The sequence below is a fragment of the Triticum urartu genome, chromosome 3A, assembly GCF_056163025.1.
Source record: "Triticum urartu cultivar PI428250 chromosome 3A, HENAU_Tu73, whole genome shotgun sequence".
NCBI lineage: Eukaryota > Viridiplantae > Streptophyta > Magnoliopsida > Poales > Poaceae > Triticum > Triticum urartu.
Window position 1 is genome coordinate 604,696,230 of NC_141875.1, and position 22,009 is coordinate 604,718,238.

Below are 22,009 nucleotides of genomic sequence, written 5' to 3' on the forward strand. Positions count from 1 at the left end.
TACTCTTCTATCTCCTGTGGATGCTACTAAGTACAGGAGTATCGTTAGTGGCCTGCAGTATCTGACGATCACGCATACTGTTCTCTCCTTTGCGGTTAACAGGGTGTGCCAATATCTTCATGCACCTACTAATGTGCAATGGTCTGCTGTGAAGCGCATACTGCGCTATGTGCGTCTCACTGTCTCCTTTGGTCTTCACCTGCGCCCCGGTTCTTCCGGAGTTCTTTCTGCATTCTCGGATGCTGATTGGGCTGGGTGTCTCGATGACAGGCGATCTAGGGGGGGACATGCTGTGTTCTTGGGGCCTAATAATATCGCCTGGAGTGCACGCAAGCAAGCCACTATTTCCCGCAGCAGCACAGAGGCCGAGTACAAGTCAGTTGCCAATGCAACTGCCGAACTCATATGGATTGAGTCCCTACTTCGAGAGCTAGGAGTTGCTCAGCCACATCCTTCGGTCCTTTGGTATGACAACATCGGTGCTACGTTTCTGTCAGCAAACCCGGTGTTCCATACACGAACCAAACACATTGAGATTGACTATCATTTTGTGAGAGAACGTGTCGTATAGAAGCTACTACAAGTCAGGTTTATCTCTTCAAAAGATCAACTTGCAGACATCTTCACCAAGCCTCTACCTTCTCCCATGTTTGAGGCCTGTAGGCGCAATCTCAACCTCCTAGATGCTTCAGGAGTGAGTTGAGATTGAGGGAGGGTGTTAGACTTTGTATTGTAGTCTTACTGTGTAATCCATACCGTATTGGTATAGGACTTGTATGACACCATTATATATATGTGATAGGCCACCCCATAGAGGGACGAGCCAGTTCCCCCAAAACTTTGTTTTACATCCAGTAACAAATTTGAGATATGGACAAAGAATATGCACACACAAATACATAAGCACAAAGATGAAAAGACCAAAGAACATGGTACTTACAAAGATACCCACATGCAACACACTGCTCGGGCGAACATATTAGTGAGAATCACGCGAACATATTAGTGAGAATCACACGTCGCTCTTGATGGCGGAGCTGTAGCCCGTGCGGTCGTCATAGAACTTGGACCATAGCATGACACCACCGTACTTTGGAGAGCCCTTGATGAGCGGCAGCACACGTGAGGTGAGCTCTCCGGCAGGGACAAACCCCGTGCCTGCCGCGTCCTTGGAGGCTGGCAACCCCAGGAAGATCTTCACGGCCGGCACCGACTCCCACTTCTTCCACGCATCCATGAATGCCCCGCGTCCCGCACTGAACTGGCATTCCTCGTTGTTGTAGAACTGCACCCACACAAAGTCAAACAGTCCCGTGTTGATCGCACCGCTGTCCCATTCATCCGGGAATGGGCACTGCGGAGCCACGCTCAGCAAGACGGTCTTGCCTCCGTTCTTTCCCAAATTCTTCAGGTCAGTGGCAAGATCGTTCCAGAACTTGGCGCTGCCTTGCTCGATGTCAAAGTCAATGCCGTCGAGCATGACATCGCCAAGGGGACCTGACAAGGACGCACCACCCAGGTAGTTGTTCCAGAGGTACATGGCAACTTGCCGTGCGTCGCCGGGGGACGAGAGACCGTAACTACCGTCACCACCGCCGATGGAGAGCAGGACTTTCACGCCGCGGCTCTGGCACTCTTTGATGTCCTTGCTCTGGCTTCTGCATCCACCGGAGGAAGGGTCGCAGTGGCTGGCAAGGTTCAGCTGCGGCGTCTGGCTCTTGCCGAATTTCGGGAGAAAAGCGAGGATGACGAACTCATAGTTCCCAGACGCGCACGTCTCAGCCAACGATGCCTCGCCGTCGTTCTGACCCCAGTACACGGCGATACTGCCAGCATGACACGTGGCAAGGAGTGCCACGAAGAGGGTGGCAGTGAGCTGGAAAGGGGTGAGAGAACGGCTCGCCATTGTTGGGATCAATCTGCATGTGCCTGTGCAAGTAGCCTAGTACAGGACGGTGGAGACTAGTGAGGACTTATCTGTGTTTTGCATTGTGATTACTATTGCGTATGTTTGGATTTTATAGTGTCTTGAAGGAGCGTCATGGACGCTTTTTTAGTGGCTTTCGTGCCGTCTCACGTCCGCTTCTGCATCTGGATTTAATTAACTATATATGGTAGTAGAGTGGTTACGGTTAAGTAAAGTTGAGGGTAGAAAATTTCCGTTTGCGGTGGGTTGTTTCCTTGCTTAATTTACTCGGACAGATTAGTGAAACGGACTGCGTTCAAATCGCAAATGCTGCACCGTACTCAACGAAACTCCTCTGTTTCCTGTGCCGGTAGAGTGCCGGACAGAACGTATATGCAGCTTCAAGCACCCTCGACGGTCATTGACAGCTTTGTAAAAGGAGTAAAATGCATCGGCGGTCGGCGGTCATCGTGCTTTGTCGAAAATTCACTTTGATCATTATACTCCAGAATACAGTCAATATACTCTCTCCGTCCTATAATATAAGAACGTTTTAATACTAGTGTAGTGCCAAAAACGTTTTTATATTATGGGACAGAGGAAGTATATGCTTTTAGATGATTATACTCGGCGATCATATAATCATTGAAATGCGTATATAGTGACTAAAGTAAGCTTTCGACACAAGTATGACACCAGATGCATTTTACTCTAAAAAAAATTGAACTTGAGGCAAAAGATTTGCTCGATGCAGTAAATGAGAAAGAAATTGACATGGTAGATCATGCGGAAAAAAATTGAAGAAAAGACTTTCCTCGGAAAAATATGGCCCAAGCATCGATGACATATTTTTTACGCATTCCTCTTTCATGTACCATATGTGCCCTAGCCAAACTTTAATCATGTGCCAAATTCTCAATGCCTAGCAGCATTCGAAAAGGAGTCTGGCCACCATTTTTTGACATTCTTTTGCATAAGGAGAAGAGACAACAAATACAGGCCACCTTCATTCGAGCCAATCGGCCATCCAAACACGATTTTTGGATGATTAACACAGGGAAACAAATTCCCAAATCTACGAAGGGTGTCATTCATACAAGTTGAGGTTGCTCTGGAAATTGCACATTGTAGGATGAGGCTGTAGAGTATTGACAAGAAGGAGAAAGCTCCAAAAGAATATAATCACATGTGTCTGTATTTAGTTAATTTTTTTGGCGAGGCAACATTTCGTTAAGCAAGATGATACCCCGACACGTTGTTGTGAGAATGTTTTGCAATATTTCAATGTGATTTGGTTGTATTGAACATGAATATTTGGAGTAATAGTATGAGTACTAAACTAAAGATACATATGATTTATTGTGTTTGATTGTTGTATAGTTGTAAAAATATGTATTAAACATAAATGGCATAATAGTATGACAATTATCATGCATGTTTGCATGTTGAGTAGACTTTTTTTAGAGCAAAAGGGCACGCAGCCCCGGTTCCATTGCAAGCAACAAAACCAGTGTGACAAGCATTCACCAATACAGCCTGCGGAGCACAGCACACCAAGCTGTCTCAGCAAGAAACACAAAACTATCCTGGAGCTGAACTACACCAAGCTAACATAGAAAGCAACCCTCAAGTCTACTGGAACAAAAGAAAAAAAATTAAAAGGTACACAGGGGGGGTTTACATCTTGTGCTCTCTCTATTCAAAACAGAAAGAGAGTAGCAACATCAGTATCAATCTTCTTTTTTCAGTTTCGCCCCCACGTGCAGCTTGAAAGGATCAACCGGGGTCTGGCCACATCAGCATATGAGGATCTCTGGCAAGCTTCTCGAGGTTTTTCACCACAGCAGAGACCTGGATTTTTGCATCGTTTGAGAACAGAACCTCCCATGCTGCTAGCTCCATAGCCACCTGTCTCCATATTTTCTGCATTCCAGACCACACAGAGCGATTGAAACACAGGTTATTCCTGATTTTCCAGAGAGACCACATAACAGCTGCATGTAAAGCATTCACAACTGCATGTTTCTTATTGGAAACCCACCAAGCCGCAAGTTTCTCAATATCAGAGACCTTGCCAACTCCTGACATGTCTCCAATAACTCTCCAGAGTTCAATCGACACTACATTCAAAAAAAATGCTGGCAAGATTCTGGCTCAGAGCAAAACATGCAGGTCATGTTAGGGACATGCTGCCTTTTAACAAGATTATCTCTGGTTAAAATCTTGTTATTATAGACCAGCCAAAGGAAAATTTGTACTCTAGGGACAATCTTCAGCTTCCACACATACTGTGTATGGACGGGGAGGATTCCCCTAAAGTTCACAATGTTGTAAAAAGATTTAACTGAATATTGCCCATTTGCACTGTACTTCCATACTGGAGTATCCTCACAATCTTTAAAGGTAATAGTACTAGCAATAGAGACAAGGTCCATCCAGTCAGAGATTTGATCACCCCCTAGACACCTCCTAAAGGTGATCTTAAGATCAATCCCATCCCATATTTTATATATAGAAATGTTATGATCATTAGCCAAAGAATATAGATCCCAAAATTGAGTGGATAGTGGCGCATTACCAAACCACTCATCCTCCCAAAAACGAATCTTCTTGCCATTCCCCACAACCCAGGAGTACCCCAACTTAGAGGCTTTAATGGCCCATAAAATACCTTTCCAGAGAGGGGAGGCCCCATTGCTGGAGCAAGCAAAAATATTTGGTTTACTAGTGTTGTACTTGTCATCAATAATAAGTTTCCAAATCTTATTATCTCCAGAAAAGTATCTTTTAGCCCAAGAAGCAAGGAGGCATAAGTTCATATCAGCAATATTAGTAACACCAAGACCACCATGTTCCTTCTTAAGGGCAACATGAAGTAAGATGGTATTTATGATGGCCTTCATAATCATCCCAGAAGCAATTAGCTAGCTGCGAGTTAATGAGAGTGGTTGCCCATTTTGGGAGTTTAATTACCCCCATCAAATAGGCAGGGATGCTAGCCAAATTAGATTGGACTAGCACACGTCTCTTACCTATGGATAAGAGACGTCCCCTCCACCCTGAGGCTTTCTTAAGAATCTTATCTACCAGGGGTTGTAGATCTTCTCTCTTCAACTTAGCATAATGAAGAGGAGCACCTAAATATTTAATTGGGAACACACCTAATCTACACCCCAAAGTTTGGGCAAAAAGTTGGGCTTCATCCCCATCTACATTTATGGGAACCAAGTCACATTTGTGAAAGTTAATTCTCATGCCAGACATTTGCTCAAAACATGACAGGAGCCATTTGAGATTTTTGGCATGATCTAAATTCTTGCTCATGAAAAGAAGAGTATCATCTGCATACTGCATACTGCATACTGATGACCCCAAAAGGTTTGGTGTTTGGGAAAACACTAGAAATCAAATTATACCTGGCTGCTTCAACTAACATTCTAGTGAATGCATCAGCAACCACATTGAAAAGTAAAGGGGAAATAGGATCACCCTCTTTCACCCCTTTACCTGTGATAAAGAAGTCACTATTGGTGTCATTAACTCTGACACCAATAGATCCATTAACTATTAGAGTTCTAATTCTCTCAATCCATTTAGGGCTAAAGCCTCTACTAGATAACACTTCAAAAAGGAAATCTCTATTTATCATGTCATAAGCTTTCTCATAGTCAAGTTTGAAAACAAAACTAGGAAGTTTAGAGGAGGCCAAAGAGTGCACAATCTCATGAGCAGCAACTATGCTCTCCATAATGAACCTCCCTTTCATAAAGGCAGTTTGGTTTTGTAAGATAATTTCATCACACACTGGACCAAACCTATTTGTACATCATTTAGAAAAAAAATTAAAACTACAATTAGTCATGGCAAGAGGTCTAAATCTTTCTAGTCTAACGGCATTTGGTTCTTTAGGAACCAAAGTAAGAAGGGAGAAATTAAGCCTATATAAATCAAGCTCCCCTTTTTCCCAGTCTGCAAAAAGAGCAAGCAAGTCTGGCTTAATCAAATCCCAAAAGTGCTGATAAAATAAAAAGGAGAAGCCATCTGGGCCTGGGGCCCCTTCAGCATAAGAGCCAAAGATAGCAGCCTTGATTTCTTCCTCAGAAAAAGGAGCATCAAGTTTTTCATTATGAGCCCTGGAAACTATCCCATCCTCTCCCCAAAACCCTTTTTTGAGGTGAATATTAAGTTTGGGGGTAAAGCCAAATATTTTTTTATAGAACTGAACAGTAAGGTCAAGTATACCTTTGGGGTCTTCAACAGGTCCATCCTCTCCTTCCAGGATTGCAATCTGTTTTTTCCTTCTTTTTTGGTTTGCAACAACTTGAAAGTATCATGTATTTAGCTCCCCCTCCAGTACTTCTCTCTCTCTAGATCTTTGTCTGGCCTTAATTTCTTCCCTCCTCCATATGTCCTGCAGCTCACCTGAAATATTTTTCATTTTTTTCTATGCATGGTTGCACGTAGAGGTGTGTATTTTCTCATGCATATTGCCTGCTGAGGTGACATGTTTGAATGTCGAGAAAAATAGACTAGCGAAGACCGAAGACTAGCTATTTAGATATAAAAGATTTGGAAGGCGATAATCTTCAAAAATTCCTCAATATGATGCCCCAGAAGCCTTCGGTCTAGTCATTTTGATGGACCTATGCATTTCCTTAAAGCACATTATTAACTCACTAGTTTTCCCCTCTCTTTTTTTTGCAGATGGCATAGGTTGGTGGAGTGATATCTTAAAGTCAATGCCCATTAGCCCACCCACATCCCAAAAGTAAGCTCCCCCTTCCATCCATTTTTACGGCCATTTAGGTGTAGAAGGGTTCCATGTCAGCATCGTCTCAAGGGTTTCCATTCGATTTTGAAGGTAGTTTTGTCATTCGAACATGTGCTCAACATATTAGTGCACATTGTGGAACCAACCGGGATTTAGGTAAGCTAGACTAATGTAAAAAAGAGTTTTCTACCACGTAAACCAATAATATCATCCTATTATAGAGCACAAGATTACCACTAGATGCGCAGACCCAGTAGAAGTAGAGATTATGACTAGCGTTGGTGTTGCGTCCTTGTGGTGTCCCTCGTGTTGTCTGTCCTAGCATCATAGAAGTGATGCCTAAAATTATCACGTGTATAAGGTGGAACATAACACGGCAGATTGCTAGATTCAATCACAAGACTTGGGTGTGGAGTTGGTGACAGCTGGAGTTTCCCAAATCCCTTATCAGCCAATCAATCAAGTAGCTCTTAACCAATCCATACTTCTCCATTTATATAGATCTTCTTACATGGGCCGCAACACCCATAACCCAATGGAAAACGCTTCAAATCAGCCAGCAGATTTAACGCACACGTCGACAGTCTTCGCGACCGTCTGATCAGTGCATGATCATGCGGAGTACAACACCCCTCCCTATCGCACGTGTGGTTTGCAACATCGGCCTTATTGCAAACAACAGAGCACAACACATGGCATGTTGCAGACCGACCAATCCATCTGCCTACTTGTTGCTTCGCCCCATCCACAACCACCCAAGTCAGGGAGATGCGCCCCGCGATGGCCGATCTCCGACGACCACCAGCGAGGTCGCCGGGCCCCACCACACGCCTCCTCTCCTCCTTGTCAGCGCCGCCGGAGCTGCCCCTTCCTCGACCCTTCAGTAGAGCCCCGCCTATAGTTCGTGGACGCTCGAGCGCCTCCATGTCGGATCTCCACCGCCAAACGCCTCCCCGCCACTGGATCAACTGATCCGACAAGATCCTACACGCCGGCGCAAAGCGCCGCCAACCTTGTCATCATACTGTCACGCAGGCAGTAGCCACAACCACCACGTCGTTCATCTATGCTCACCCCTCTCGGCCCGGTCGTGGGCCGTCTTCAGCCCGCCATGGGAAAAAGGTTAGGGAAGGTGATGTTTCTACAACGTGAGCTATGTTGCTACTTTTTTGCAACAAGGGTATTGTTGCATGAATATAGATAAGAAAATCAAAGATACTATTGCAATTTTTTGCAATAAGGGTCTTGTTACAGAAATATTTTGCAACAAAGGCCTTGTTGTAGGAAAGTAGATAAGCAGAACGATCGGGAAAAATAGATAAAAAGAAACGATTGGACGGCTCATGATCCGGTTGATCTTTTAAAAAGATCACCTGGCTAGCACGGCCCTAACCCAACATGACTTCATTCACTTATCTACTCAGATCGAATTAGAGTGGGGGTTGCCCCCTTAAGTGTGTGTCCCCATACGTTCTTGACCAGTTACACATGTCATGAGCAGCCCACGTAAATTCAATCGACCCTCGAGAACCTAGTCAGGCCCGAGTACACTACTCGAACTCTGACTTACTCTAACTTCGACCATAATTGGTAGTGGCCCCTAGAAGGATGTGCCAACTCACAAGTGCTCACAAAGTTATGTAGAAGAACCTCACAATGTGTCATATGTTGTATATGTTGCCGAATCCACTATGAGTATTTGGAATCCTTGTCGAGTGGCTCAACATCTCCTGAACTCATGATATAGATTCCTCGATAAAGTTAGCACTTAAAGTTGGCTACACCGCCATGCATCATTTTAGTCTTGCCAATCGAGAGGCCCAAGACTCATCTCTCCAAGTCTGAGGGGAAAATCCTATTTTGGTCGGCCATGCCTCGCGGAATGCTTGGCAGCAAGCTCTAAAATTACCTTTATGACAATTCAGTTACATACAAGTATTGATAAAACCTAAGAAGGCCTATTCAATATTCACATCCCGAGAATGCATGGCGACCTTAGGTGTAGATCATGGCATATACACTATTCTTCAGACCAACAAATGACAATTCACACTGCATCTCAAAATAGGTATGTCACACACTATGTTCTACCAACGCAAGTCATATTATCATAATGATATCACATATACTCACGACCTACGAAACAAGGTCATCGACAAATGATAAGCTAATCTTCAAATACGTCCGCTCATATCCTCAATGGCTAGCAATTGTTATCATAACATCATACAATAAAGAGTTTCACAAAAACTAAAGTATTCACCAACCTATGTCAAGATGATATTGAAGGACAATATTAGTAAATCATGGATACATGGGAGCATAATCATCACTATAATTGCCTCTAGATCATATTCCCAACCAAACATGTGACGTAAGGCCAAGGTTTGATAAATGAAGATGAGGCAACCTATTTTGTCTGTGCTATGCAGATAACTTTCTCATATGGTAAAACAACCACTCAATGTTCTCTTATGTTATGTACCTCTGTAAAAAAAATTGTTGTTTGAATAGTGTTTTGGGCTTTGTTGGCTAGTTCAGTTGTATTGTATACTTTGTACTTCAGAAATTTTGGAAAATAAATCTGGCCGGTTGCTCTCCCTTCGTCGTCCCACAAAATATTAGAGTCTCTTTTGTCTCTTGAGATATGCAAATGATTTGTTGATGCCCCGCAAGTGCACAGGAATAATTGAATCAAAATTACAGGGAAGTATTTTCCAAAAACTTATTATTCTTTAAAAAGAATAATAACTTTCTTCTAGTTTTGGTTCTAGCTCTAGTTCAAGTTCAACACCGTCTAGTATAAAATATCTTCTAGTTGCAAGATGGCGAAATTTATTATTCTTAAAAAGTCGACGAGTCATATTGTCGGTTAATGGTATTCAAACCGAGGGACCAATATTGAACTAGAACCACAGTTGATTCACGAAATATTGTATACTTACTTTTCTATAGAATCAAAAGCAGTGTAGTGCATTATGAAAAATATGGAGTTCAAAATTTGATGCAATATGGGACTTGGTTCAAAGAAACTATACTGTGTTTTTATTCATATATATTCACATATGGCAATATCTGATGTCATCTCAAACAATTAACACATGATCCTATGACACATGACACAAGACACACAATAATAACAACTCAACCAAACCAAACACACTAGTGAGAACTATCACACATCGCTCTTGATGGCAGAGCTATAGCCGGTTTGGTCATCATAGAACTTGGACCATAGCATGACACCACCGTACTTTGAAGAGCCCTTGATGAGCGGCAACACACGCGAAGTGAGCTCGCCGGCAGGGACGAACCCCGTGCCCGCCGCGTCCTTGGAAGCCGGAAGCCCCAAGAAGATCTTCCCGGCCGGCACTGACTCCCACTTCTTCCATGCGTTCATGAAGGCCCCCTGTCCCGCACTGAACTGGCATTCCTCGTTGTTGTAGAACTGCACCCACACGTAGTCGAACAGTCCCGTGCTGATCGCACCGCCGTCCCATTCATCCGGGAACGGGCACTGCGGTGCCGCGCTCAGCAATACGGTCTTGCCTCCGTTCTTTCCCAAATTCTTTAGGTCAGTGGCAAGATCGTTCCAGAACTTGGCGCTGCCTTGCTCGATATCAAAGTCAATGCCATCGAGTGCGACGTCGCCGAGGGGACCGGACGAGGATGCACCGGCCAGGTAGTTGTTCCAGAGGTACAAGGCAACTTGCCGTGCGTCGCCTGGAGAAGAGAGGCCATAACTACCATCGTCGCCGCCGATGGAGAGCAGGACTTTAACGCCCTGGCCCTGGCACGCTTTGATGTCCTTGCTCTGGCCTCTGCATCCACCGGAGGAAGGGTCGCAGTGGCTGGCTAGGTTCAGTTGCGGCGTCTGGCCCTTGCCGAATTTTGGGAGAAAAGCGAGGATGACAAATTCATAGTTCCCAGATGCACACGTCTCGGCCAGCGATGCCTCACCGTCGTTCTGGCCCCAGTACACGGCGATGCTGCCGGCGTGGCACGTGGCAAGGAGTGCTAGGAAGAGGATGGCAGTGAGCTGGAAGGGGGTGAGAGAACGGCTCGCCATTGCTCGAATCAATCGGCGCGTGCCTGTGCAAGTAGTCTAGCCTAGTAGAGGAAACGGTGGAGACTAGTGAGGAGACGTGCTCTGTGCTTTGCGTTCTGATGGCTATGGCGCCTGTTTGGATTTTGTAGTGTCTTGACGGAGCATCATGGACGCTTTTTTAGTGGCTTTCGTGCCGTCTCACGTCCGCTTCTGCATCTGAATTTAATTACCTATGGTAGTAGAGTGGTTACGGTTAAGTAAAGCTGAGGGTAGAAAAGTTCCGTTTGCGGTGGGTTGTTTCCTTGCTTAATTTACTCGGACAGATTAGTGAAACTGATTGTGTTCAAATCGCAAACGCTGCACCGTACTCAACCCAAACTCCTCTGTTTCCTGTCCCGGCAGAGTGCCGGCCAAAACGTATACGCAGCTTGAAGCACCCTCGACTGCCCAAAGGGCAGTACTAGGCGTCGGTGCGCCGGCCCAAATTTAGGCCGGCCACACCCTGTACGTCTGATTAAAACTCTTTTAGCCGTCAGATTTAGGACGCTTTCATCCCCACCATGCCGTTCTCTACTATGCAAATCACGCGAGCACACATAGCGGGTGCGAGCACCATGGACGAGCGACCTGACCCGCCGGATCTCCACCGCTCGCCGCCTCTCTCCGCGGCTCCAATTCGCCGTCCTCCTCATCTCCCGTCGTTTCAGCACCACCCCTTGACAGATGCATCTTTGCCAAACGTCGGATGCAGCAACTCGCGCCGGCGCCGCCCATCATAGCACAACGTTGCCGCCACGGTCGACCTGCACCACTTGATTCCAGCTAAAAAACACATCTCAGCCCAAAAAAGAACTCCGGTGGGTAATTGCAGCAAAACCAAAAATTGGTTCCAGCAAAAAAACAAAAAGGTTTCCAGCGAATCGACTTGAGCACCTAGCAAACCCAGTAAATTGCTTGAAGCAAGAAAATTCACGATTCCTGCAAAAATTAATACGGTTCCAGCAAAAATGCTCGCCTCCGCCTGATCGTAGCAAATAATCTCAAGCGGCAAGAAACTCGTCGTAGCAAAATCATTTGCCGGTTCCAGCCAAAAAAAGACCCGGTTCCAGCAAAAAATGACCTGGTTCCAGCAAAGAAGATGAATTAAGCTGGGCAAAAGCTGGAACTGGTGATTGGAAAAGTTTTAATCAGCTGAAAAAAAGCTACAACAGTTGAGTTTGAATTGACACTGGAAATCCAAAAAAGCTACAACCGGCTGAATAAAAAGCTACAACCGGTGATTTGGTAAGCTGGAACCGGCGATTTGGAAAAAATATATGCAAAAATCACATATATTTGGACCAAAGCTGGATCTAAAAGTGATTTAAAAAAGATTCCACCGGTTAAGCAGAAAGCTGCTATACCAGCGATTTAAAGAGCTACAACCGCGTGGGCAAATCGAAGATAGAAGAAATCTTCCACCGGTGACATGGGAAGATTTAATTGAAGCTGGGGATCGCCGGAGTTCCGCGGACATGGAACGGTAGCCGACGGCGACTTGCAGCTCACAGCAAAAAGTCTCCACTGCCGCCGCAGGCGCAACATCGCCAGAGAGCCCGCGGTGGATCTCCAGTCCCCTTCGAGTTGCCTGATCTAGCTGCGCGCGGTGGTCATCGATGTGTGGAAAGAGAGAATAGACCGAGGAGGAAACAGCGCAGATGCGCAGGGCGAGAAAAATGAATGGAAGCAAAGCATCCACGAATGGATAAGGCGAGGTGCTGGCGGTTGGTGGGCATCGAGCCACGCGTCCCACCACGCGAGGGAGGCCGCGTATATGGCTAGCCATACGATAAAAGGAGATCGCATGGGTCGTGTGCGGCCGGCCGAAGCGTTCAGCAGGCACGCCGAAGGCAAGCATTTTCCTTTGTAAAATGCAGTCATCATACTTATGTCAAAAGTTCACTTTGGTCATTGTACTCAAAAATATAGTCAATACAGTCAATATATATGTCTTTCAGTGATTATACTCAGTGACCATATAATCATCGAAAGGCGTATATATTGACCAAAGTGAGCTTTCGACACAAGTATGATGACCAGATGCATTTTACTCTAAAAAAATTGAACTTGAGGCAAAAGATTTCCCTCGATGCAGTAAATAAGAAAGAAATTGACATAGTACATCATGCGGAAATTAATTAGAAGAAAAGACTTTTTCCTTGAAAAGATATGGCCCAAGCGTCAACGATGGCATGTTTGTTTTTTCTCATTCTTCTTTCATGTACCATGTGTGCCTTAGCCAATCTTCTGTAATCACGTGCCAAATTATCAATGCCTGGCGGCATTCGAAAAGGTGGTTGGTCACCATTTTCTGACATTCTTTTGCATAAGGAGCAAACACAACAAATAAAGGTCACCCTCGTTCCAGCCAATCAGCTATCCAAACATGATTTTTTGGACGATTAACATAGAGAAAAAATTACGAAAATCCACAAACGTTGTCATTCATACAAGTCGAGGTTGCTAAATTGCACATTGTAGGGTGAGGCCGTAGAGTATTGACAAGAAGGAGAAAACACCAAAAGAATAGAGTCACATGTGTCCGTATTTAGTTGATTTCTTTTTTGCGAGGGAACATTTAGTTAAACAAGATGATACCCCCATGCGTTGTTATGAGAATGTTTTGCAACATTTCAATGAGATTTGATTGTATTGAACATGAATATTTGGAGTAATAATATGAATACTACACTAAAGATACATATGCTTTATTGTGTCTAATTGTTGTATAGTTGCAAAAATATGTATTAAATATGAATAGCATGATATAATGATTATTATCATGCATGTTTGCATGTTGAGTAGACTTTTTTCTATGCATGGTTGCATGTTGAGGTGCGTATTTTCTCACGCATATTGCATGCTGAGGTGACATGTTTAAATGTTGAGAGAAATAGGTTGGCAAAGACCGAAGACTAGCTATTTAGATATAAAAGATTTCGAAGGTGATGACCCAAATCTTCATGAATTCTTCAATATGACGCCCGAGAGGCCTTCGGTCTAGTCATTTTGATGGACCTGTGTATTTCCTTAAAGCACATTATTAACACACTAATTTCCCCCCTCTCTTTTTTACAGATGGCATGGATTGGTGGAGCGATATCTTAAAGTCGATGCCCATTAGACCACCCGCATCCCAAAAGTAAGCTCACCCTTCCATCCATGTTTGCGGTCATTTAGGTGTAGAAGGTTCCATGTCAAAATCATCTCAAGGGATACCATTCAATTTTGAAGGTAGTTTCATCATTCGAGCATGTGATCAACATATTAGTGCACATTGTGGAACCTATCGGGATTCAGGTAAGCTAAGACTAATGTAAAAATGAGTTTTCTACCACATAAACCAATAATATCATCCTACTATAGACCACAAGATTACCACTAGATGCGCAGACCTAGCAGAAGTAGAGATGACACGAGCGTCGGTGTTGCGTCCTGTGTCCCTCGTGTTGTTTGTCATAGCATCATAGATGTGATGCATACAAGTTATCCATGTGCATGAGGTGGAACATAACATGGCAGATTGCTAGATTCGGTCACAAGACTTGGGTGTGGTGTTGGTAATAGCTTGAGTTTTCCAAACCCCTCATGAGACAATCAATCAAGCAGCTCTTAACCAATCCATACTTCTGCATTTACATATATCTTTAGATGGGCTGCAACACCCGTAACCCAACATGACTTCATTTGCTTATCCACTCAGACGAATCATAGTGGGTGTTGCCCCCTTAAATGTGTGAACCCATATGTTCTTGATCAGTTACACATGTTGTGAGCAGCCTACATAAACTCAGTCGACCCTTGAGTACCTAGTCAGGCCCCAAGTACACTACTCGAACTCTAACTTACTCTAACTTGGACCATAGTTGGTAGTGGCCCCTAGCAAGATGTGCCAACTCATAAGTGCTCACAAAGTCATGTAGATGAACCTCACAATGTGGCATATGCTATACCTCGGGATATATGTTGCCGAACCCATTATGAGTATTTGGAATCATTGTCGAGCGGCTCAACATCTCCCGAACTCATGATATAGATTCATCGATAAGGTTAGCACTTAAGTTGGTTACACAGCCATGCATCTTTTTAGTCTAGCCAATCAAGAGGCCCTAGAGTCATCTCTCCAAGTCGGATGGAAAAATCCTATCTTGTTCGGCCATGCCTCGCGGAATGCTTGGGAGAAAGATCTAAAATCACCTTTATGACTATCCAGTTACGAACAAGTGTTGATAGACCCTAAGAAGGTCTATTCACATCCTGAGAATGTATGATGACCTCAGGTGTGGATCATGGCATATACACTATACATTAGACCAACAAATGACAATTTGCACTACATCTCAAAATAGGTATGTCTCACACTATGTTCTACCAACTCGCAAGTCTTATTATCATATTAATATCATATATACTCATGACCTCCTAAACAAGGTCATCGACAGATGATATGCTAATCTTCAGATATGTGTGCTCATATCCACAATGGCTAGCGATTGTTATCATAACATCATACAACAAAGAGTTTCACAAAAAATAAAGTATGCGCCAACCTATGTCAAGATGATATTGAAGGAGAATATTAGTAAATCATGGATATACATGGACACATAATCATCTCCATAATTGCATCTTGATCATATTCCCAACCGAACATGTGACGTAAGGCCAAGGCTTGATAAATGAAGATGAGGCAACCTATTTTGTCTACGCTATGCAAATAACTTTCTCATATGGTAAAACAACCACTCATGTTCTCTTATATTATCTACCTCTGTATAATTTTTGTTGTTTGAATAGTGTTTTGGCCTTTGTTGGCTAGTTCAGTTGTATTGTAAACTTTGTACTCCCAAAATTTTGGAAAATAAATCTGGCCGACTATTCTCCCTTAATCATCCAAGAAAATATTAGAGTCTCTTTTGTCTCTTGAGATATGCAAATGACTTGTTGATGTCCTGCAAGTGCACATGAATAACTGAATCATAATTCAAGGGGAGTATTTTCCAAAAAGTTATTCTTTGAATAATAACTTCTTCTTCTAGCACTAGTCCTAGTTCAACATCATCTATAAAATTCCTTCCAGTTGCAAGATGGCGAAGGTTATTACTCTTAAAAAGTCGAGGTGTCATGTTGTTGGTGAATGGTATTCAAACTGAGGGACCAATATTGAACTAGAACCACAGTTGATTGACCAAATATTGTACACTTACTTTTCTGTAGAATCAAAAGTAGTGTAGTGCATGATGTAAAATATGGAGTTTAAAATTTAATGTAATATGGGACTTGGTTCAAAGAAACTATACTGTGTTTTTATTCATATATTCACATATGGCAATATCTGATGTCATCTCAAACAACTAACACACGATCCTATGATACATGACACAAGACACACAGTAATAACAACTCAACCAAACCAAATAGACTAGAGAGAACTATCACACATCGCTCTTGATGGCGGAGCTGTAGCCTGTTTGGTCATCATAGAACTTGGACCATAGCATGACACCACCGTACTTTGAAGAGCCCTTGATGAGCGGCAACACACGCGAAGTGAGCTCGCCGGCAGGGACGAACCCCGTGCCTGCCGCGTCCTTGGAAGCCGGAAGCCCCAAGAAGATCTTCCCGGCCGGCACTGACTCCCACTTCTTCCATGCATTCATGAAGGCCCCCTGTCCCGCACTGAACTGGCATTCCTCGTTGTTGTAGAACTGCACCCACACGTAGTCGAATAGTCCCGTGCTGATCGCACCGCCGTCCCATTCATCCGGGAACGGGCACTGCGGTGCCGCGCTCAGCAATACGGTCTTGCCTCCGTTCTTTCCCAAATTCTTCAGGTCAGTGGCAAGATCGTTCCAGAACTTGGTGCTGCCTTGCTCGATGTCAAAGTCAATGCCGTCGAGCGCGACGTCGCCGAGGGGACCGGACGAGGATGAACCGCCCAGGTAGTTGTTCCAGAGGTACAAGGCAACTTGTCGTGCATCGCCAGGAGAAGAGAGGCCATAACTACCATCGCCGCCGCCGATGGAGAGCAGGACTTTAACACCCTGGCCCTGGCACGCTTTGATGTCCTTGCTCTGGCCTCTGCATCCACCGGAGGAAGGGTCGCAGTGGCTGGCTAGGTTCAGCTGTGGCGTCTGGCCCTTGCCGAATTTTGGGAGAAAAGCAAGGATGACGAACTCATAGTTCCCAGACGCACACGTCTCGGCCAACGATGCCTCGCCGTCGTTCTGGCCCCAGTACACGGCGATGCTGCCGGCGTGGCACGTGGCAAGAAGTGCTACGAAGAGGGTGGAAGTGAGCTGGACGGGAGTGAGAGAACGGCTCGCCATTGTTGGGATCAATCGGCACGTGCCTATGCAAGTAGCCTAGTACAGGACGGGGGAGGCTAGTGAGGAGACGTGCTCTGTGTTTTGCGTTGTGATGGCTATTGGGGATGTTTGGATTTTATAGTGGTTTGGGGAGCGTCAGGTACGCTTTTTTTAGTGGCTTTCGTGCCGTCTCACGTCCGCTTCTGCATCTGAATTTAGTTACCTATATACTGTAGTAGAGTGGTTACGGTTAAGTAAAGCTGAGGGGTAGAAAAATTCCGTTTGCGGCGGGTTGTTTCCTTGCTTAATTTAGTCGGACAGATTAGTGAAACGGACTGCGTTCAAATTGCAAATGCTGCGCCGCACTCAACTCCTCTGTTTCCTATCCCGGCAGAGTGCTGGACAAAACGTATACGCAGCTTGGCAGCTTGCAGCACCCTTGTATTTTGTGTCCAAAGTTCACTTTGGTCATTTTTACTCAAGAATACGGCCAATATATATGCCTTTTGATGATTATACTCAGTGACCATATAATCACCGAAAGGCGTATATAGTGACCAAAGTGAGCTTTCAAGTCTCCTCCTCGCCCCTCCTCGCCGCCGTCCATAGCGCCGTCGGGTGAAGCCTGGCCGGCTGGGCGCCGGCGGGGCTTTTCCCCATCCTCTCCGTCTTGGCTGGCGCGGGACAGCGGGATCCAGAGGAACGTCGGGCGAACGTGGGGTCCGGTGGCGCGGCGGGCGGGTCTCCCATCGGCGTCGTGCGCGGCACGGCGGTGGCGACCAGCGTGTCGTGAGGTGGTGGCTGCGTTGGCCTGACCGGTGGTCGCGGGTGCCGCCGGATCCAGATCAGATCCATCTGAATCCTTTCTTCGGACTCCGTTGGGCCGCCGCGGGGTGGTGATGATCGTCGCTGGCCACGTCGGATCGTTGGATTCGACGTCTGGAGATCTACAAGGAGTTCTTCTCGATCCTCCTTTCTGGTGGGTTGAGCCCCATGGCTCTTTCATCTTCGCGGGTTTCGGATCATGGCTTGCCGGATCCGGAGTACACGGAGGTTTGGTGGAATAGGATGGGGACCGGAGGAAACTTTGGTCAGCGTGTTCGGCCCGGCATCGGCGACGTCACTTGACGCCGTTACCCTTCCTGGAGGCGAAGCCGAGGTCCCCCCTATCCACCCCCGAACCCCTCCCGGACGAAAGTCCAAAATTCAATCTGGATTGGGCGGCGGCGGCGTCCTGCGCGTCGTATCCTCCATGGAGGCGCCGTCTTGGGAGGAACTGCTGTTCGGGGGAGAGATGTTGTGGATGGTGGGCTCCGAGTAGCTCCAGCAGTGGCGATGGTGTGGAGGTTGCCAGGTGGTGCGGCGTTGTATCTACCACGTCATTGACGACGAGTGGTGGCGGCATGGTGCAGCTGCATATCAACGACGGATGCGGCTGGATGGACGAGCGCAGGGTGGTCGAGTTGTCTGGCGCCATGGTGGCGTCGACGGCAGGCCTGGCAAGGTCTGTGCGTCAGTACCTGCTCTGGAGATGGATCGGTGGAAGAAGGCGGCGGCAACCTCGGTGAGTGCGCCGGACCGGCGTGTGACCCAGTCCCGGTATGTGGCTAGGATGGGGCATCCGGCATTAGATGTTAGGATTTGGTGCGATGTCTATTTGGTATTAAGCTCGGACATTCGGCACCACTACATCAAGGGGGTAGGAGTAGCGACATATGTTGCCTAGATGGTGGCTTCAGGCTTACTGATGTACTATTTCGTAAGGTCTTTTGTGCTTAATAATTAATAAAATTGCCATATGCATCGTCCAGATGCAGAGGCCGGGGTGCATCCTCCTTTTCTATAAAAAAAATTAGAAAAAAGTGAGCTTTCGACACAAGTATGACAACCAGATGCATTTTACTCTAAAAACATTGAACTTGAGGCAAAAGATTTGCCTCGATGCAATAGTTAGAAAGAAATTGACATAGTACATCATGTGGAAATTAATTAGAAGAAAAGACTTTTTCCTTGAAAAAATATGACCCAAGCGTCAATGACGACATGTTTTTTTAGCATTCTTCTTTCATGTATCATGTGTGCCCTAGCCAATCTTTAATCATGTGCCAAATTCTCAATGCCTAGCGGCATTCAAAAAGGAGGTTGGCCACCATTTTCGGACATTCTTTTGCATAAGGAGCAAAGACAAGAAATACAAGTCATCCTCGTTCGAGCCAATCGGCCATCCAAACACGATTTTTAGATGATTAACACAGAGAAATTTTTCCCAAATCTACAAATGGTGTCATTCATACAAGTTGAGGTTGCTCTGAAAATTGCACATTGTAGAAATGAGGCCGTAGAGTATTGACAAGAAGGAGAAAGCTCAAAAAGAATAGAGTCACACCGTATTTAGTTGATTTTTTTTGCGAGGCAGCATTTAGTTAATCAAGATTATAGCCCCACGCGTTGTTGTGAGAATATTTTGCAATATTTCAATGAGATTTGATTGTAGTGAACATGAATATTTTGAGTAATAATATGGGTATTAAACTAAAGATACATATGATTTATTGTGTCTGATTGTTGTATAGTTGTAAAAATATGTATTAAATATAAATAGGATAATATAATGAAATTATCATGCATGTTTGCATGTTGAGTAGACTTTTCTTCTATGCATGGTTGCATGTTGAGGTGCGTATTTTCTAATGCATAGTGCATGCTGAGGTGACATGTTTGAATGTTAAGAGAAATAGGCTACGAAAACCGAAGACTAGCTATTTAGATAGAAAATATTTGGAAGGCGATGACCCAAATCTTCATGAATTATTCAATATGATGCCCGGGAAGCCTTTGGTCTAGTCATTTTGATGGACTTATGCATCTCCTTAAAGCACACTAGATCCATGATGGCGCGCGTTGCCGCACCCGTCTATTTTGACAATATAGTGATAATAAGTTCCATAAGTATATAAGGGAGTTCTTGATCACCAAATTGGAAAGTAAAGTCATTTTTATCCGAGACAATTTTGCATTACTCATTAGAAATTAGCAAGGTAAAATAATCGGCATCACTCGTCCAATAGTCAACATCCATCAATTCACTATCATAAAATTAGACATACAAAGCAAGAAGATATAACATCATTCATCCACATCACATACTGAAATGTGGACTTTACAACCACTGGTAGCAATACTTCCATGACATGTGCTTGTACCTTGGAACGGTGTCCTCCTAATATGGATCTTTTGGTCCTTCCATTACTTGTGCTTGTCAAAGAAATGTGCCTTTCCCAACCTGGATCTTTCGATCAAATACAACCACATCCTACATTAGTACAGCACAAATAATTAATATGCAGCAATATGATATAAGAAAGCATGTAGATTTACTGATTATGTATCTTTGATCTTATAATAAAATGAAGATATCTTAGCTTGGGCTGTAACGAAATACACAAAATGTTGTACTCATAATTGCATGTAATCGTACACATGGTCAAATAGTTTGCCAACTTTCTACTTTGTGGAATAAGAGGAACGCATAGATTAACTAAATCTCACAAAATGAGGGAGCTCAGCAGCTAGAGAAGAGCACTGTAGCAAAACTTCAGAGTGCCGAAGTTGGTTAAGTCAGAGTCTATCCTAAACAGGCAGAACAAAGAGAGTTATTCCATGGGATAACAACCTAACCAGGAAAGTCAAGAGCTACAAATAGTTCCAATTGTAACATTGTGTCCTCTTGGTACTTCTCACGGAATTAGTAAACTACATTACCCATACGAACGATAAGTCCACTACAAATATAGTAAAAAAGGAGAAATATTCAATTTATTATTGTCATAGATGGTCATGATGATCGAAGCTGGCCAAGCTTTAGAAACGATAAGGTCATAACCTAAAGAATATTATTCTTTACTTATTTTCTCCTAGCCTAAATATTTTCCTAGTACAATAAAAGTAATGTTTAGTGGGCTTAGGCTGCGCTAGCGGGACGAAATCTTAGTCATGGACCCAGGCTCACCTATGAAATAGTCTGCAGTCATGTTAATGGTTCAACTAATTGATGGACAACAGAAAATGAAAAAAACCATAAAACTGCAAGGAAAAGGGCTCACATGTGGCTCATAGTAAGTATTGTAACACATATATCAATGGTTATCTCTGCTTAGAAATTTTACCTAGAGGCAACAGGCAAGTGCAGAGTCACAAAAATATGTGATACAAAAAGTTTGAGAATGGTAAGTTAGTAATGGGTAAAGCAACTATGACACCAATTTAAAAGAGTTCTAGATATCAATCGTTACAGTGCTAAACTCACAAATCAGGTAGACTCAAAAAATAAGAAGAAAACAATCTATAACAATATCTATTGAGTTAAACCCCCCCTCAAATATCTAGTATAAGCATTACTCTGTACAAAAAGAGCTTTCAAGAAGCAATCTATCATCATGTAAGCCAGAGCAATCGACATTTAACATACTATATGTTCCACTGTTATTGACTTTGCCCTATCTCAGAAGTTATAATTTGACTATTTATTTTGTGCGAATTCATTTATTAAATGGGAAGGAAATGCATGGTGACCAAAAAATGTAGGAAACCTGTAACCACACAACTTTTTTTAAATACCATCAGCGAAAGCTTTCAGGGTTTGATTAGTCGGACACTGGGAGAGCACTTTATGAGGTTTGCAGGTTGAATCCACCGCAAGATGTATAAACCTTATTACTTATAAGGAACTAAAGCCTCTTACCTTTAAGATTATATGTGCCGTCATTTATGACAAAGCTTCATCCAAGCTGAAAGCAAAATTTCCCAAACTACATGGGCACCGCCATCACAATACCTCCGAGAAATTCCAAGTTTTCCCACCTTCCAATTTTTTTCAAAATCTTTTATTTTGCTAGATGAGCAAGATTCATGTCATCCCATGGAAGGCATTCAAGAAT

At 44.2% G+C, this 22,009-nt stretch overlaps 3 protein-coding genes across 3 annotated transcripts; all 3 read right to left on the reverse strand.

Annotated features, from left to right (window-relative positions):
* Positions 1–1,012: 1,012 nt before the first annotated feature.
* Positions 1,013–1,936, reverse strand: LOC125548850 (acidic endochitinase SE2-like). Its single transcript, XM_048712378.2, has one exon. It carries the CDS (start codon positions 1,904–1,906, stop codon positions 1,013–1,015), a length of 894 nt encoding a protein of 297 aa, XP_048568335.2. The 5' UTR covers positions 1,907–1,936.
* A 7,769-nt stretch (positions 1,937–9,705) lies between these two features.
* LOC125545348 (acidic endochitinase-like) lies at positions 9,706–12,526 on the reverse strand. The gene is made up of 2 exons (XM_087513545.1): positions 12,129–12,526; positions 9,706–11,845 (listed from the first exon to the last, which is right to left on the reverse strand). The coding sequence occupies exon 2, from the start codon at positions 10,744–10,746 to the stop codon at positions 9,853–9,855; it is 894 nt and encodes a 297-aa protein (XP_087369671.1). The 5' UTR covers positions 10,747–11,845; positions 12,129–12,526; the 3' UTR covers positions 9,706–9,852.
* Positions 12,527–16,199: 3,673 nt separating this feature from the next.
* Positions 16,200–17,123, reverse strand: LOC125548849 (acidic endochitinase-like). Its single transcript, XM_048712377.2, has one exon. The coding sequence runs from the start codon at positions 17,091–17,093 to the stop codon at positions 16,200–16,202; it is 894 nt and encodes a 297-aa protein (XP_048568334.2). The 5' UTR covers positions 17,094–17,123.
* Between the last annotated feature and the right edge of the window lie 4,886 nt (positions 17,124–22,009).

Bases quoted from the DNA above. Each gene is read 5' to 3' on its own strand.
- LOC125548850 (XM_048712378.2), bottom strand. From the start codon at position 1,906: ATGGCGAGCCGTTCTCTCACCCCTTTCCAGCTCACTGCCACCCTCTTC.
- LOC125545348 (XM_087513545.1), bottom strand. From the start codon at position 10,746: ATGGCGAGCCGTTCTCTCACCCCCTTCCAGCTCACTGCCATCCTCTTC.
- LOC125548849 (XM_048712377.2), bottom strand. From the start codon at position 17,093: ATGGCGAGCCGTTCTCTCACTCCCGTCCAGCTCACTTCCACCCTCTTC.